Here is an 18,634-nt window from a genome sequence, read left to right as displayed (position 1 = left end):
TTTTTCTCAAATGTCTATCACCCCCACAATCTTTCTTTTGTGATCATCTCACCCTGTTGTGCCCAGTTTTCATATTCAATGTGTGATTAGCATGAGTCCCCATTTGTATCTAGTAACACTGTTTATGAAATCTTTATATCTCGTAAACATTTGCAGCTTTTGAAAGAAAGTTTTAAAGGGTCAGTCCTTCTGGCAACTCTTGGTATAAGCCTGGGTGGAACAGCCATTAGCTGGACAGGAAAATGCCTTATCTTACACTAAATCTCTTTCACTTTGCAAGATAGAATTTTTTTTGACCTAGATTTTGTCCCTTGAAAGGCAAATGACTGTAGAAAATTCCAAAATACTGTGCTAACTGTTAATATAAAAGGATAATTCCTTAACCACATTTATTTGATTATTCTGAAAATCTGTCAGCCAGAAACTGTCCGCTTTCATCCACCTTCATTTTTACCTTCTGAGCAGCCCTCTCCATAGCAACTCGAAATGTCTCTGGGCTGAAATAATCCTCTCCAGCTCCCAGAGCACAGTCAAGGAATTTTAAAAACAGAACTTTGGAACCACAAAATGCTCTCAGAGATTTAAAGGCCCAGGGAGCTCAAGATAAATAACCATCTCTCTTTCTTGAGGTAAGTGTTGGGTTTACAAAGGTTTGTGTCACCCTCTAACTTTTTGTAAATGCTAACATTATAGTCTGAAACTGTTTTTATTTTGTTTGTTTGTTTTTTTAACCATAAAAATAATCTAGGTACCTCGTTATTACCCCCAGGGTCATTATTGGCTGGTCTCTGGATCCTACAAGAGATGCTGTTAACATTTTGCACTCCTTAAACAATCAACTTAAGTCTTTTTTTCTCCATAAACTGTGATTGATTCTGAAGTCTCTTCCCATCCTCTTAGAGACTATTGAATGTGTAGAGTCATCATTCTCCCTGGAGTCTTGAAATGCTCTTGTTTTTCTAAGATATTTCATTTTCTAAAATCTTTGTTTCTACTAGCTAAAAACTAACTATTGTTTCCCAAATGTAACATTTCTTTTCTAGTAAATTGTCTTCTTGAAAAATCCTAACTCAGTGTGATACTGGAAATTTATTAGAAGTAATTTTCTTCACTGACTTTACAGAATCACCCTCCCGCCTCCGGTGGTGTCTCACTCCAGGTCCTGTGTCAGGCACTGCCTGCAGACATGGGAGATATGTCCTCTTCTCAGCATTTGACGATATGTTTATTTAGTGTCAGTCCAGTTTCCTGGCCACTGTGAGTTGGGAAGTTTCCTGGCTGGTCTTTGGGGTTACATGCTACATACAGACACTGCAAATCAGCTTAGCCACCCAATTAGTGAATCCTTCCAAAAGTGTGGCAGGCACAGTAATTGAAGCCTTTACTTATCTCTTTCCACCACAGAAATTCCTCCGGTTCGTTCCTGTGTGTAGCCCCCACCCCAGGCCAACTCAAGCCAAAGGAAGAGTGAACATGTGCTTCGGGACACATCTCTCAGTGTCGGTGCTGAAGCTGACCTACCTCCTCAGCCTTGTTTTCTCTACTGAGACCAACAAAGCCCTCACTCAGGATAACAGCAGCGCTGGGAGTCAAGGCCTGCTAGAAGTCTTGAGGGTCCTCTCTGCTGGTGACCACCAGTCCTTCAACCACTCACGAAGCCTCATGAAAATTCTGTTCGAGAAGACTGCTTGTCCACAGAGGACAAATGGGATTCAAGGAAATTGCAAGTTGGTTAGTAAAACAATGTGGGATTTGGTGCTAAGAATTACTCCAGAGGGAGCAATGTTTCTCCTAGAGATGGTTTTATCACAGGGAATGGCATGCAAATCTCTTCCTACCCAAGAGGGAAATTCAACATAGAGCAGTGACATTTGGGTTTATGACAAATCATTTGGCACTCTGCAGGGAGCATATCAAGACAAAGGATTGTTTTTTTTAAGTAATTAATTTATTTTTATTTAAATTAGATATAATCTTGTTTTACGTGTCAATCCCAGTTCACTTCCATTCCCCTCCTCCCCTGCCCCCCACCGACTCCTTATCCCATCCCCTTTTTATTCCCCAGGGAGGATGAGACTTTCCACAGGTGATCTTCTTCAAAGTCTATCATATCATTTGGAGCAGGGCTTAGGCCCTCCCCCATGTGTCTAGGCTGAGGGAGTATCCCTCTATGTGGAATGGGCTCCCAAAGTCCATTTGTATATTAGGGATAAATACTGATCCATTAACAGAGGCCCATAGATTGCCCAGTCCTCCTCACTGACACACCCACATTCAGGGGTTCTGGGTTGGTCTTATGCTGGTTTCCCAGCTATCAGTCTGGGGGGGGGGGCAGGAAGTCTCCATTGGTTGTTCAGGTCAGCTGTTTCTGTGGTTTTCTCCAGCCTGGTCTTGACCCCTTTGCTCATCACTCTTCCCTCTCTGCAACTGGATTCCAGGGGTTCAGCTCAGTGTTTAGCTGTGGGTGTCTGCTTCTGTTTCTATCATCTACTGGTTGAAGGCTCTAGGATGGCATATAAGGTAGTGAGCAATCTCTTTACCAGGGAAGGACATTTAAAGTAGCCTTTCCACTATTGCTTAGATTGTTAGTGGGGATCATCCTTGTAGATCTCTGGACATTTACCTAGTGCCAGATTTCTCTTTAAATCTATAATGGCTCCTTCTACTATGGATATGTCTTGCTTGTTCTCCTGTATTTTTGCCTCCAACTCAATCTTCCTGCTTCCTCATGCCCTCCTCTCCCCTCTTCTCTCCCTTTCTCTTAATTCCCTTTCCACTCCCACCATGCTCCCAATTTGATCAGGAGATCCTGTCCTTTTCCCCTTCTGTGGGGGACCATGCATGTCTTTCTTATGGTCCTTCTTGTTTTGTAGCTTCTCTGACAGTGTGGATTGTAGGCTGGTAATCCTTTGCTCTATGTCTGATACCAACCTTTGAGTGAGTACATACTGTGTTTGTTTTTTTTATGACCAGGTTACCTCACTCAGGATGGTTTCTTCTAGTTCCATCCATTTGCCTGTGAACTTCAAGATTCCATTGTGGGTTTTTTTGCCTCGGAGTAATACTCCTTTGTGTAAATGTACCACATCTTCTTTATCCATTCTTCAATTGAGAGGCATCTAGGTTGTTTCCAGGTTCTGACTATTACTGCTATGAATATAGTTGAACAGATATCCTGGTTTTATGAATATACATCCTTTGGGCAATATCCTCAAGAGTGGTAGACTGATTTCCATTTTCTGGAGGAACCACCATACTGATTTCCAAAGTGGCTATACAAGTTTGCACTCCCATCAGCTGTGGAGGAGTGTTCCCATTTCTCCACATCCTCTCTAGCATAAACTATGACTGGTGGTTTTTATTTTAGCCATTCTTACAGTAGTAAGATGGTATCTCAGAGTTGTTTTGATTTGCATTTTCCTGATGGCTAAGGATGTTGAACACTTTCTTAAGTGTCTTTCAGCCATTTTAGATTCATCTATTGAGAATTCTCTATTTAGTTCTGTACCCCACTTTTTAATTGGATTATTTGGTGTTTTGGTGGCTAATTTCTAGAGTTCTTTTTATATTTTGGAAATTATCCCTTTGTCATATGTGGGGTTGGTGAATATCTCCCCATTCTGTGGGCCACCGCTTTGTCTTGTTGACTGTGTCCTTTGCCTTTACAGAAGCTTCTCAGTTTCAGGAGGTCCCTTTTTAATTGTTGATCTCAATGTCTGTGCTACCGGTGTTATGTTCAGAAAGTGGTTTCCTGTACCAATTTGTTTAAGGGTACCTCTCACTTTCTCTTCTAAGGAGTTCACTGTGGCTGGATTTATGTTGAGGTCTTTGATCCATTTGAACTTAAGTTTTGTGCAGGGTGATAGATATGGATCTATCTGCAGTCTTTTACAAGTCAGCATCCAGTTATGCCAGTACTATTTGTTGAAGATGCTTTCTTTTTTCCATTGTATAATCTTAGCTGCTTTGTCAAAAATCAGGTGTTTGTAGGCATATGGGTTAATATCAATTTGATTACACTGGTCTACCTTTCTATTTTTGTGCCAATACCATGTTGTTGTCAGGACTATAACTCTATAACAGAGCATGAAACCAGGAATGGTGATGCCTTCTGAAGTTTCTTTATTGTACAGGGTTGTTTTGGCAATCCTGGGTGTTTTGCTTTTCCATATAAAGTTGAGTATTAGTCTTTCAAGGTCTGTGAAGAAATGTGCTGGGATTTTGATGGAGATTGCACTGAACCTGTAGATTGCTTTTGGCAAGATTGCCATTTTTACTATGTTAATCCTACCTATGCAAGAACATGAGAGATCTTTCCATTTTCTGGTATCTTCTTTAATTTCTCTCTTTAAAGATGCAAAGTTCTTACTATATAGGTCTTTCACTTGTTTGGTAAGTGTTACCCCAAGATATCTTATGTTGTTTGTGGCTATAGTAAGTGGTGATGTTTCTCTGATTTCTTTCTTAGCCCATTTTTCATCTGTGGTTTTTATTTATTTATTTGAGTTTATCTTGTATCCTGCTAGTTTGCTGAAGGTGTTTATACGTTGTAGGAGTTCCATGGTAGAGTTTTTTGGGTCACTTATGTAAACTACCATATTATATGCAGATAGTTAAAGTTTGACTTCTTCCTTCCAATTTGTATCCCCTTGATCTCCTTTTGTTGTCTTAGTGCTCTATCTAGTACTTCAAGTACAATATTGAGGAGATATGGAGAGAGTGCACAGCCTTGTTTTGTTCCTGATTTTAGAGGAATCATGTTGAGTTTCTCTCTATTAGTTTGGTGTTGGCTCTTGGTTTGCTGTATATTGCTTTTATTATGTTTAGGTATGTTCCTGTTATCCCTGATCTCTCCAAGACCTTTATCATGAAGGGGTGTTGGATTTTGTCAAAGGCTTTTTCAGCATCTAGTGAGATGATTATGTGTTTTTTCTTTTTCATTTTGTTTATATAGTGGGTCACATTGACAGACTTTCATATGTTGAACCATCCCTGCATCCCTGGCATAAAGCCAACTTGATCTTGGTGGATGATTTTTCTGATGTAGCCTTTGATTTGATTTGCCAATATTTTATTGAGTATTTTTTGTATCAATGTTCATGAGAGATATTGGTCTGTAGTTCTCTTTTTTAGTTGTGTCTTGTATGGCTTAGGTACCAAGGTAATTGTAGCCTCATAAAAACTGTTTGGCAATGATCCTTCTATTCTATTGTGTGGAACACTTTAAGTAGTATTGGTATTAGCTGTTCTTTGAATTTCTGATATTTCTGATTTCTGGTAGAATTCTGCAGTGAAACCATCTGGCTCCAGGACTTTTTTTTCTTTCTTCCTGTTTTTTTTGGTTGGGAGACTATTATAGGTTTACTTAAATTGCTTATCTGTTCTTGATTTAATTTTGTTAAGTGATATCTATACATAAAATTGTTCGTTTCCTTTAAGTTTTTCAAATTTGTGGGGTACAGGTTTTCAAACTATGACCTGAAGATCCTCTGGATTTCCTTGATGTCCATTGTTATGTTCCCCTTTTCATTTCTGCTTTTGAAAATTTGCATGTTCTCTCTCTGCCTTTTGGTTAGTTTGGGTAAAGTTTTGTTTATCTTGTTGATTTTCTGGAAGAACCAACTCTTTGTTATATTGATTCTTTGTATTGTTTTCTTTGTTTCTACTTTATTGATTTTAGCCCTCAAATCGATTATTTCCTGGTGTCTACTCCTCCAGGGTGAGTTTTCTTCTTTTTGTTCTAAGGCTTACTGTTGTGCTGTTAATTCTCTAGTTTCTTCATGTGAGCACTAAGTGTTATGTACTTTCCCCTTAGGACTGCTTTCAAAATGTTCCATAAGTTTGTGTATGTTGTGTTCTCATTATCATTGGATTCTAGGAAGTCTTTATTTCTTCCTTGAGTCAGGAATGATGCAATTGCACATTGTTCAATTTCCATGAGTTTGTAGGGTTTCTGCAATTTGTGTTGCTGTTGAATTCTAACTTTAAAGCATGGTGATCTGATAAGGGGGTTATTCTATTTTTTTTTAATCTGTTGAGGTTTGCTATGTTACTGAGTATGTGTTCAATTTTAGAGAAGATTCCATGTTGCCCTGAGAAGAAGGTCTATTCTTTTGTGTTTGGATTGAATGTTTTACAGATGTCTGTTAAATCCAATTGAGTCACAACTTACGTTAGTTTTTTTTTTTTTTTTTGTTTCTTTGTTAAGTTTCTGTCTTGTGGTGAGAGTGGGGTGTTTAAATCTCCCACTACAAATGTGTGAGGTTTTATGTGCAATTTCAGTTTTAGTAATATTTCTTTTATGAATTGGGTGCCTTCATATTTTGGGCATAGATGTTCAGAATTGAGACTTCATCTTGATGGATTTTTTTCTGTGATGAATATGAAATGACCTTTTTCATCTCTTTTGATTGATTTTATTTTGAAGTCTAATTTGTTAGATATTACAATTGCTACACCTGTTGTTTCTTGGGTCCATTTCATTGGAAAATCTTTTCCCAACCCTTTACTCTGAGTTAACATCTGTCTTTGAATTTGAGGTGTGTTTCTTGTGTGCAGCAGAAGGATGGATTCTGTCTTGGATCTATTCTGTTAGCCTGTGTCATTTTATAGGCAAGTTAAGACCATTAATATTAAGGGATATTAATGAAAATTGATTGTTAGTTCCTGTTTGTTTTGGATTTGTTGCTGGTGGTGGTAGTCTATGTGAATTTCCCTCCTTTTTTTTTTTTTAAAGTGGGATTATCTATTGCCTATGGTTTTGTGAGTGTAGTTAACTTCTTTGGGTTGGCGTTTTCCTTCCAGAACTTTCTGTTGAGCTGGATTAGTGGATATGTATCTATTTTTGTTAGTTTGTTTATGAGACAAGGTTTCTCTGTATGGCTTTGGAGCTTGTCCTGGAACTCACAGAGATCCACCTGCCTCTGTCTCCTGAGTACTGGGATTAAAGGCATGCACCACCAACACCAGGCTTGGGATATCTATTTTTTTAAATTTGGCTTTGTCATGGGATATCTTGTTTTCTCCATCTATAGTGATTGAAAGCTTTGCTTGGTATAGTAGTCTGGGCTGGGATCCATGGTCTCTTGGTGTTGGTAGAATATCCAGGATTTTCTGGCTTTCAGAGTTTGCATAGAGAAGTCAGGTGTAATTCTGATACATTTGCCTTTATATGTTACTTGGTCTTTTTCCTTTGGTGTTCTTAATATTCTTTCTTTATTCTGTATGTTTGATGTTTTGAGAATTATGTGGTGAGAGGACTTTATTTGTGGTCCACTCTATTTTCTGTAAGTACTTTCATTGGCATGTCTTTCCTTACGTTGGGGAAGTTTTCTTCTGTGATTTTGTTGAATATGTTTTCTGCACCTCTAAGTTAGGTTTCTTCACCTTCTTCTACACCTATTATTCTTAGGTTTGGCCTTTTCACAGTGTCCCATATTTCCTTGATATTTTGTGTTAGGGATTTGTTGGAATTAACATTTCCTTTGGTCCATGAATCTGTTTCTTCTAGTGTATCTTCAGAGCCTGCAATTCTCTCTTCCATCTCTGTATTCTGTTGATTATGCTTGCATCTGTAGTTCCTGATCATTTACCTAGCTTTCTATTTCCAATATTCCCTCAGTCTCTCTCTCTCTCTCTCTTTCTCTCTCTCTCTCTCCCTCTGTGTGTGTGTGTGTGTGTGTGTGTGTGTGTGCTTTCAAGCCTTCTACTGTTTGAATTCTTTCCTTTGCTTGTTTGGTTGTTTTTTTCTTGGCTTTCCTTGTTTTCTTTAAGAGATTTGTTCACGTCTTGCAATTTTTGGTTTGTCTTTTCCTCCATTTCTTGAATTTTGTTGTTGTTTTTTCTTTCATTTCTTAAGAGATTTTCTCATTTCCTCTTTGGGGGTCTCTCTCATCTTCATAAAGTTGTTTTTAGGGTTGTTCTCTTCTGCTTTGTCTGTGTTGGAATGTTCAGTTCTTGCTGGTGTGGAGTCCCTACATTCTTATGGCATCATATTGATCTTTCTGTTATTGAATGTGTTCTTATACTTACATCTTCCCATCCCTTCTTCCAGTGGGTGCTTGTGTGGTCTCACTCTCTCCTGATGGGTACAGGTCCAAGGTTCTCTTTTGGCGTGTGCAAGCAGATAATAATACTCTGATGGTTTTCCTCCTCCCATGGGTGTAGGTGGGACCAGTATGATACTACTAAGCAGGAGACTCTGGATGGCCTGGTCTGCTGGGACAGGTTCCTCTGGGCACAGTCCCTAGGCCTCAGGCAGCTCTGAGCAGAGCACCAGAAGGCAGGTCACGATAAAAGATTGTTTTATCACTGGAATAACAATACTTATGTTTCAACACCCTTGCTGGCTTTTGTGCTCAGTCCTTTCCCCTCTAGCTTTTCTGAGATTGCTTTGATTTTTCTTTTTAAACCTGCAGTGAACACACATGGTGTTAGACAAAAAGGAGTACCATTCCATGAGATACCACAGCATTCTGACATTTGTCTAACACTCAATTTCTGGGTACCCTCTCCTAGGTTCCAGTGGTGTTTTCTGGTGTGTGTGTGTGTTTGTTTGTGTGTGTGTGTGTGTGTGTGTGTGTGTGTGTGTGTGTGTGTGTGTGTGTTTAGTTAAAGCCTTGGTAATTATTACCAGTGGGAGAGAAATGCTGCTGCTTTTAGAGTTGAAGCTGGACCATGCCTCCTGAGGCCTATCCACTGCCTCTCATACAGCCTTCATCCTCCTAACTTGTCAAGTGAACCACACCTGTCTATCATCAGAAGCAGTTGCACAGGCCTCATGGTTACTCCTTGAAGGCTTCCTCCTCCTCAGACTGAATCTTGACTCGCCTAGTTGAGGTTTTTATTGTTTTGTTTTTTTTTTGAAAAAGGGTTTCTCCATGCAAGCTCTGGATGTACTGGAACTCAGTCTGTAGACCAGGCTGGCCTTGAATTCACAGAATGCTCCCTGAATGCTGGGATTAAAGGTTTACACCCACCCACACACACACACAAACAGATTTTTTTTAAAACCTTCCCCCAGGTTGTAGCATGAAATTGGTGGGGAATGAGAATCCATCCCTCATTATAGAGTTTGGGTGTCATTGAAGAAATTCCATCAGATTGTACTGTGGGTGTCACAGGAGGAAGTCCATCAAGCCCCCTGTGGAGGAGAGCCTGGACCTTAAAACAACTGCTAACAAGTCCCTCTTTGTCACCCAGAAATAGATATAATTCCAGACCAATGACAATTTTAAGAAAAACCCTACAAATACATAGATAAGTGAATACATAGACAAGTAGAAGAGAAGCACACAACTGCTTCCAAAGTAAGTTTTGACTGTCTTTCTCAACCCAGCAGAGTGCTAGGCTGAGGGTGAGGCGAAGGAATGCATTTCCCAGCCAAATGTTCTCTAGTTTTGCCCCTCTTATGACAGAAAGGGCCTTGTACAGATGAATTATTTTCTCTGTTCTTTGTGAATGATTAAAAATAATTCCACAATTATTAAGGCGCCCAATGGTTCCCAGAGGAGATGTGTTATAATAATAGACAGCTCATCTGTGATGACATTAATAGATATAGATAGTAACAACAGACATCCCACTGGAAATAACCAGGAGTCATGTCTTATTAATGTCCTCTGAGAATCTGCTCTGGGACCATGTTCTCTTTAATGACATGAAGTACCTTATTAGGGTGGTTGGATATTAGTTTTGCTGGGTGACCATAAACAGACAAGGCTGGTCTCCATGTTTGGGGCTGAGGAGGGATGGTTGTTTTTTAGTGACATTATCAAGGGTTTGGCCAGTTTGGTGTTCACTTGAATTATATCTATCTCGGGGCTTTGAAATGCTCAGTCTAAGAGTGTTGGGTACTCATAGTTACTCTTCCTCTGGTAAACTGAGGAGAAGGGAATAGGATAGGAGGGCTTGATCCCCATCAACACTCTCCTAGGAGGAGCCTAAGATATGTTTCTTGTTTATGAAAAGCCAATTAAAAAAAATCATCCAGTTTCACAGACACTCAGGCTCTCACTCCAACCACAGGGTTTGACTTGTGGCTGAGTCTCTTCATTCATTTTAGACATATGATTGACTGCGGGAGATTGTGTTAGGTACTCTGTGGTAAAGCATACGAGCAAGAGGATGGGTTTGCCTTGCCACAAATGAACACAAAGACTTATATTAATTATAAAACTATTGGCCAGTGGCTTGGGCTTCTTATTGGCTAGCTCTGTCTAATAATTAACCCATTTCTGTTAATCTAAGCATTTCTACATGATCTTATTTTAGCAGAGAAGGGTCTAGACCTCTTACTCTTTCCTCTGCTACATGGCAACTGAATTCTTGATGGAAATGTCATTCTGTAAATATGGTTCTTGTATTGGTTAATGAATAACGCACTGTTGGCCAATAGGAAAGCAAAATAGGTGGGAGTAGGAGGCAAGGAGGATTTGAGGAAGTAGTAAGGAGGAGTCAGCATGGAGAAATTGGAGAGAGCAGAACGCCAGCCCCTCTCTTGGCCTCCGGTAAGATGAGACCATGTGGAAATACTTAGATTAATAGAAATGGATTAATAACTAAGACAGAGCTAGCCGATAAGAAACAAGTAACTGGCCAACAGCATAATATCTAATACAGTGTCTCTCTGTGTTATTTGGGGCTGGCGCCACAGTGGGTCCAGGCCGGCAGGAAAATCTACTCATAACATATGGCGCCTAACGTGGCTAATAAGAACCTCCACTTAAAATTTAACAAAAACTTAAAAAAGGGTTTTTGGAACAAAAGAACAAAGACAAGCAAGGCTTCTTGCTAACAGCAATTTTTTTGGGTTGGACTCTGTTTTGTGAGAGACAAGCAAATGTTTGTGAGGCTCCTTTAAGGGAGGTTTCCTGACTCAGCATAAGCGGCAAAAAAAAAAAAAAAAAAAAAAAAAACCCCGCAAGGTTTTTAAAGAGCTCTGCTAGCAACTGAATGGTGTGTACAAGAGCTGGCAATGGCAGTGACCACATCTCCAAGCCAGCAACATGCTGCTGGATGGCAGTGTAGACCAAGGCGGTGAGCACAGCTCTCAATTCTGGCGGTAAAGTTATCTGCCGCCATCTTGATAGACCACAACTGAAACAACTGTGGATTTCATTTTAGCAATGTTGTTGTTTACCAGATAAAAGACTCGTGGCTACAAAAAGATAAAAATTTACAGTAAATACAGATTCACATTAAGAAAACCTCTAAAGGTTTACAGTGTGTTTTAAAATATATGTAGGCTTGGGAGAGAAAAAGAAAATGGATAAAATAGTTTAAAAAAGAATAAAAAGACAGAGAACAGCTGGGTGTGTTGGCACGTGCCTTTAATCCCAGCACTTAAGAGACAGAGGCAAGCCCGTCTCTGAGATTTCAAAGTAAACCTGGTATGCAGAATGAATTCCAGGACAGATAAGAGTTACACCCTGTCTCAAAAAATTAAAAAATAAAAAGTAAAAGAAACAGAGTAATGAAAAAGCCACATAAAGGTGGAGAGAATCTGGATACTGTACGATATTATATTGTCTTTATATTGTTTGACTGCTGAGGAAATAACAACTGTTAAAACAAATGCTGCTGGATCAATCCAATTTATATATTTTAAAAATCCTTAGATTTAAGTTTTAAAGTCAAAGGATTTTTAAAATAAATAAATGCCTCCACTTCCCAGAATTCTAGTCTCCTAGCCCCACCTATCTTCCTGCCTGGCCAATCAGTGTTTTCTTCATCAACCAATAAGAAAAATACACACTGAATAACATCTCCTGTGTCCTCAGTGTCTTGGAAAAGAAAGACTGAGGTTGGTGGTGCTAGTAAATTTGTGAGGAGGAAAAATGTAAAATGGAGTTAGAAAAATCAATATGAGGTAACTGAGAACTGAGGCATTTAAAATTAAATCCATAAAAGATGAACAGTTTGGTCCTGATCCTGGCTTTCTTTATTTTTTTAAATGAGAATAATTGCAAGATTTTTACTCTTCAGTGCTGGGAAGAACTGAACCTAGGACTTCATGCAAATCTCTGAGTTGGAGGACAACCAAGGCTATAAAGTGAGACTTTGTCTCAACCAACCAACCAACAAACAAACAAAACCCACCATGTTATACATTCACCAGCATTAGTGAGGCTGTATTCTGAGAAACATCTGAATATGGTGTTCGGCATGGAGTTGTCATTAAGTTGCACTGTGTGCAGTGTGGCTACACAGAATAGTTTTATCCAGATAGTTTTAACCCAGCTACTTTTTATGTTTTTCTTCTAGCCACCAATGTATACACTCACTGTAGGGAGGGGTCTACTTATGGAATGCAAGTGGGTTGCTGTGGCTGTATACTGATCATAGATTTTCATGTGAACTCTGTGTGTCCCCAGAAGTTGAGTTAGAGAGGCAGTAAACTATAGTGTATGTGGCTTTGGGAAGGATACCTTGGAGCTCTGCTTTGAACATGGTTGTTTGTAGTTTCTTCCTGATATATATGCCATGTACCATCTGGTACCTAGCGTGCCACAGGGTTCTGAGATAAAATCAAGTGACCTTAACAGAAAAGAAGGGCAGATTAAAAGGAGAAAAGTGTGCAAGTTTTATTTGTATTGATATTTTATGTGGTGAAGGCAGCTCCCCAAAAGACAAGGATGCCCCCAAAGAAGTAGGTGTATATACACCATTTTAATAGCAACATCAACAACCTCAAACAAAGCATTGTGGACATGTGATGAGAAGAAGGAAAAACAGCTTAGGGTTAGTAAAATGTGAGAACTCTTTAGGAAATATACATTGGAAAGGAAAAGATGGTAGAGGTGAAGTAGAAAGTCTATATAGATTAATAGGATTGCATCAGTTTCCTTGGATAAGAATGTTCTGTTCTTGGTGTTTAAAGGACACCCTTTTCAAAGGAAATTTAATTGTCACTTTTAGAAAGAAGGGGAGAGGGCAGAGAGCACTTCCATATTTACTGTTTCCCAGTTGCCTTTAACTCAAAATTGCTAGTATTCCAAAGTGGTATATGGGGATGTTTTGATATATTCCATTCTGTGTAAACAGTTTGGCCATTCTCTTAAGTGACCAGGGGGTCACTGCATATTAATACCTCCTAAGTACCAGGTTTTGTGCCATGTGCGGTATATAAGACCTGAAAACTTGACCAAATAAATGCTTGTTCTTGTTGTGGAGAGACAGAATATACAGATCAACAAAGTAGTTTTATAATATAATGTTGTGAAGAAAATTAAATTCTAGAGATATGCTGCCCAACACAGTAGCTATAACTACATATAACTATTTAATAATTGAAATATGACATGTATGAAGTAATATGCACTGGCAAATGTACACTAGATTTCAAAAACTTGGACTCACCAAGAACATAAAGTGTCTCATTATTCATTTTAGACTTTTGATTGCATGCTCAAATAACTGTATCTGGAATATGTAAATTTTTGTAAAGTATTAAAATGAATCACATGTGTTTATTTTCACTATTAAAATGTGTGTGTCTAGAAAATTTCAAAGTCATATGTATTTTGCTTGCTATCTGTAGAACAACATTGTGAGGGACAATAGAGATTAAGAGCCTTGTGGAAGACCTAAAGAAGAGTGACATTTTTGTTTATATGTTTGTTTGTTATTTTTAGTTTTACAAGACAGGATTTTTTTTTTTTTTTTTTTTTTTTGTGTAACAGCACTAGCTGACCTAGAACTGGCTGTGTAGATCTGGTTGGCCTTGAACTCACAGAGATCTACCTGCCTCTGCCTCCCAAGTACAGTTCCAGCCAAAGGAGTTGGCTGGTTTTATGCAAAAGAACAAATCACCGTCTTGAGAACGTAGAGGGCACTTTTACAAAAATGGGTCCCCAGGAGGGGATGATGGTCAAATAAACACCTCACCATGACTCAATCTCTGAATGTAGTTGCTGAGACTGACTGACTTGCTTTGTATTTGCAAGGCACAAAGCATCTGAGAACTTTCATGGGCAAGGCTCTGACACTGTGTGTAAAACTTCACTTTGTCTCCCTTATCTTCCCCAACAGTGTTTGGAACCAGATGTGCTCTTACAAATAGCTGGTGGAGATTCTGAGGATGAGCTTAGAGAGGAGGTGGTCCAGAAAATTTCTCTCCTCCTCCTCTATCACATCATTCACAAGGAAGAGATCTGTTCGTCAAAGCTCAACATGAACAACAGAGAGTATGCATTTTATCTGCATAGCCTACTGGACCTCAGGCAGGGTGAAGACTCTGATTTCCTTTCACAGAAGGAGACTGATGACATCTTGGCTCTCACCAGGAAGTACTTTGGCACTTCTGGTAACCAGGTAAGAAGTGAGAAACTGCTATCTGCTCCTGTTGAGGTGTAGGCTTGGACTTACTTGTGTCACTTATTCCTAGGGCATCAGTGAACTTCTAAGAGAGATGGGTATTTCTGGTTTTAACCAAAGCATAATAAGTGACATAATTTAAAATTCTAAGTGGAAATGGAATGACTAAATGGAGGTGACTTTTAGACAGAAGCTGGGTGGGCGGGTGGGTAGGCAGGCCAGGTGACAGGGCAGTTCTCATCTCCTGAATAACTATGACTCAAAGACTTTGATCAACATCCAAGAGATGAAATGTAGTGATGCAAGGCCCTGTGTCTGTCTGTCTTGGCTTCTGGTCAGGGAAGAAGACAGAAACAATTTAAGAGATGTATTTCTCAATGGTGATTTCATTGATGAAATGCTTTTTTTTTTTTTTTTTTTTTTTTTTTTTTTTTTTGCAAAAGCATTACTGTCACTAGTCAATCCCAAACAGCAGCCCCTCTGCTGTTAAGCATTTTGCATCCTTGAACATGCTTCTCATTTCCCTCCAGCTCCCACTCTCGGGAGATGGGCACCTGTTCTTCTGTGGCCTTCATTACTGTTCTGGGAAGGCTGGCCTTTCAAGCATGCTTTAGGTTCCAGCAGACAAAGTTATCTGAACATAAAGTTTATTGTTATTCTCCTCATTGTGTGGAGCTGGGGCAGGGCTCATGGGTGAAGTGCTCAAAGCTTAAGTATGAACTCTTGAGTTTAAATCTCTAGTGCCTCTGTAAAATCCATGTGTTTCAATTACTCCTGTAATCCTTGGGGTTGGAGGGAAACAGGCAGATACTTGAGGACTTTTGGTCAGCCAGTCTAACCAAAATGGAAAGCTGAAGGTGCAGTGACAGACACTGCCTCAAAAAATAAAGGTAGAGAGTGGTACATGATGATAACTGACATTGACTTCTGGCCTCCATATGAGTACACACAGGCCACATACACATTTATATACACATATGCATACACCACACACACACACACACACACACACACACACACACACACTACCATTCTTTATTTATCTATTTATTTATTTTTAACTCTTTTTATTAATTTATTTTTTACATTCTAATCCTAGTTCCCCACCACCACCATCTTTTCCCACTCCTCTCACATCTCCCCTCTCACCTTCCATCTGCTCCCTGGTGAGGGTAAGACCTCCCCTAGGAAAGGCTGTCCCATCATCTAGTTGAGGCAGTACCAAGGTACCTCTCCACTCCACACACCCCTGTGTCTAGGCTGAGCAAGGTGTCTCTCCATACAGAATGGACTCTATTAAGTCAGCTTGTGTGTCAGATCTTGGGCACACTGCCAGTGGCCTCATATATTGTCCCAGTCACATCATTGTCTTTGATATTAAGGAAGCCTACCTAGTTTGGTGTAATGCAGGTTCCCCATTTGTCAGACTGGGGTCAGTAATCTTTCACTAGCTTGGGTCAGCTGATTCTTTGGGTTTCCCCATCATGGTCTTGACTCCTTTGTTCATATTTTCATTCCTCCCTGACTTTGATTGTATTTCAGGAGCTTAGCCCATTGGTTAGTTGGGAATTTCTGCATCTGTTTCTGGAAGAGGGTACTTTTTGCTTTATGTCTGATATCTACTTATGCTACTTATGAGTGAGTGAGTACATACTGACTGTATTTGTCTTTCTGGTTTTGGGTTACCTCACTCAGGATGTTTTTTTTTTTTTTTTTTTTTTTTTTTTCTGTCCATTTGCCTGTAAATTTTAGGATGCCATTGTTTCTTACTGCTGAGTAGTACTCCATTGTGTAGATATACCATTTTTTTAAACCATTTTTTCAGTTGAGGGGCAATTAGGTTGTTTCTAAGATCCAGCTATTATGAATAATGCTGCTAATGAACATAGTTGGGCATATGTTCTTGTGGTGTGAATGTACCTCATTTGTGTTTATGCCCAAGCAGGAGCTTGAGGTTGGTTGACCTCTATTTTTCTGATAAATTGCCATACTGATTTCCACAGCAGCTATACAAGTTTGCACTCCCACACTCCCACCAAAAATGGAGGAGTGTTCCCCTTTCTCCACAGCCTCTCCAGCATAAGCTGTCATTGGTGTTTTTTATCTTAGCCATTCTAATAGGTATAAGATGGATTCTCAGAGTGGTTTTGATTTGCATTTCTCTCATGACTAAGGATGTTGAGCATTTCCTTAAGTGTTTTTCTGCCATTTGAGATTATTCTATTGAGAATTCTCTACCCCAGTTTTTTAATTGGATTATTTGGTAGTTTGATGTCTAGTTTCTTGATCAGATGTGGGGTTGGCGGAGATATTTTCCCATTCTGTACAGAGTTGTTTTGTCTTGTTGACTGTGTTCTTTGCTTTAGAATCTTCTCAGTTTCAGGAGGTCTCATTTATTAATTGTCGCCTACAGTGTCTGCGCTACTGGTGTTCTAGTTAGGAAGTGGTCTCCTGTGCCTGTGCATTTAAGTGAATTTCCTTCTTTATTTTCTATGAGGTTCAGTGTGGATAGATTTATATTGAGGTCAAGCTCTACTATAGTAATGAAACAGCTTGGTATTGCCATAAAAACAGACATATACAACAAATGGTGCTGCTATAACTGGCTGTCAACATGTAGAAGAATGCAAATAGATCCAAAGCTATCACCACACACAAATCTCAAGTCAAAATGGATCATTGTTTTCAGGTCTATAGCTCTATAGTAGAGCTTGATGTCAGGGATGGTGGTGCCCCCAATTGATCCTTTATTATACAGGATTATTTTGGATAGCCTGGGTTTTTGTTTTTCCACATGAAGTTGAGCATTGTTCTTTCAAGGTCTGTGAAGAATTGTGCTGGAATTTTGATGGGGATTGTGTTGAATCTGTAGTTTACTTTAGGTATGATTGCCATTTTTACTATGTTGATCCAACCTGTCTAAGAGCATAGGAGATATTTTCATTGTCTGGTATCTTCTTTAATTTCTTTCTTTAAAGACTTAAAAATCTTGTTACACAGGTCTTTCACTTATTTGGTTAGCATTACCCCAAGATAATTTATGCTATTTGTGGCCATTGAAAGGGTGATATTTCTCTAATTGCTTGCTCAGCCCATTTATCATTTGTATATAGGAGGGCTACTTTTTTTTTTTTTTTAGTTAATCTTGTGTTCTGCTACATTACTGAAGGCATTTATCAGTTGTAGGAGTTCTCTGGTAGAATTTTTGGGGTCACTTAAGTAAACTATCATATCATCAGCAAATAGCAAGAGTTTGACTTCTTTTCTAATTTGTATCCCTTTGATCTCCTTTGGTTGTCTTATTGTTCTAGCTAGAACATTGAGTACTATGTTGAATAGGTATGGAAAGAGTGGATAGACAGCCTTGTTGTTTTCTTAATATTACTGGGATTGCTTTGACTTTCTTTCTATTTAGTTTGATGTTGGCTGTTGGATTACTGTATATTTTCTTTATTATGTTTAAGTATGTTCCTTTGTCCCTATTCTCTCCAAGACCTTTGTCATGAAGAGGTGTTGAATTTTGTGGAGGGCTTTTTCAACATTTAATAAGATGATTATGTGTTTTTTTTTTCTTTCAGTTTGCTTATATGGTGGATTGCATTGATGGGTTTTCACATGTTGAACAATCCCTGCATCTCTGGAATGAAGCCATCTTGGTCATGGTGGATAATTTGTCTGATGTGTTCTTGGATTTAGTTTGCGAGTATTTTATTGAGTATTTTTGCATCTGTGTTCATGAGGGAAATTGGTTTGTAATTCTCTTAGTTGTATCTTTGTGTAGTTTGGGTATCAAGGTAAGTGTAATTGCCTTGTAAAAGAGTTTGGCAATGTTCCTTCTGTTTCTATTGTGTGGAATAATTTGAGTATTGGTATTAGATCTTCTTTGAACATCTAGTAGATTTCGGCACTGAAACTATCTTGTCCTGGGCTTTTTTGGGGGGGGCAATTGATAAAGTTTCTATGTCCTTAAAGGTTATAGGTGCATTTAAGTTGTTTATCTATTCTTGACTTTATTTTGGTATGTGGTACTTATCTAGAAAATTGTTCATCTCCTTAAAATTTTCCAATTTTGTGGAGTATGGGTTTTTAAAGTATGACCTGAATATTCTCTGGATTTCTTCAGTGTCTGTGGTTATGTGCACCCTTTCGTTTCTGATTTTGTTAATTTGGATATTCTTTCACTGTCTGTTGATTTTTTGGATAAAGGTTTGTCTGTTTTGTTGAGTTTCTCAAAAACAAACTCTTTGTCTCATTGATTCTTTGTTTCTATTGATTGACTTCAGCCCTCAATTTGACTATTTCTTGCTGTCTACTTCTT

At 38.9% G+C, this 18,634-nt stretch overlaps 1 protein-coding gene across 1 annotated transcript in view; it reads left to right on the top strand.

Moving 5' to 3' along the window:
- Window positions 1–466: 466 nt before the first annotated feature.
- Window positions 467–18,634, top strand: part of Slc39a12 (solute carrier family 39 member 12) — an 89,741-nt gene continuing 71,573 nt past the window's right edge. Inside the window, exons 1-3 of the mRNA XM_051205735.1 lie at window positions 467–629; window positions 1,405–1,731; window positions 14,032–14,313. Of these exons, the coding sequence (XP_051061692.1) occupies window positions 1,474–1,731; window positions 14,032–14,313 (540 nt within the window). The 5' untranslated portion in view covers window positions 467–629; window positions 1,405–1,473. The remainder of the gene's footprint in view (window positions 630–1,404; window positions 1,732–14,031; window positions 14,314–18,634) is intronic.

This window comes from Phodopus roborovskii, unplaced genomic scaffold (genome assembly GCF_943737965.1).
Source record: "Phodopus roborovskii unplaced genomic scaffold, PHOROB, whole genome shotgun sequence".
NCBI classification, from domain to species: domain Eukaryota; kingdom Metazoa; phylum Chordata; class Mammalia; order Rodentia; family Cricetidae; genus Phodopus; species Phodopus roborovskii.
This window is presented reverse-complemented; position numbering and strand designations above follow the sequence as displayed.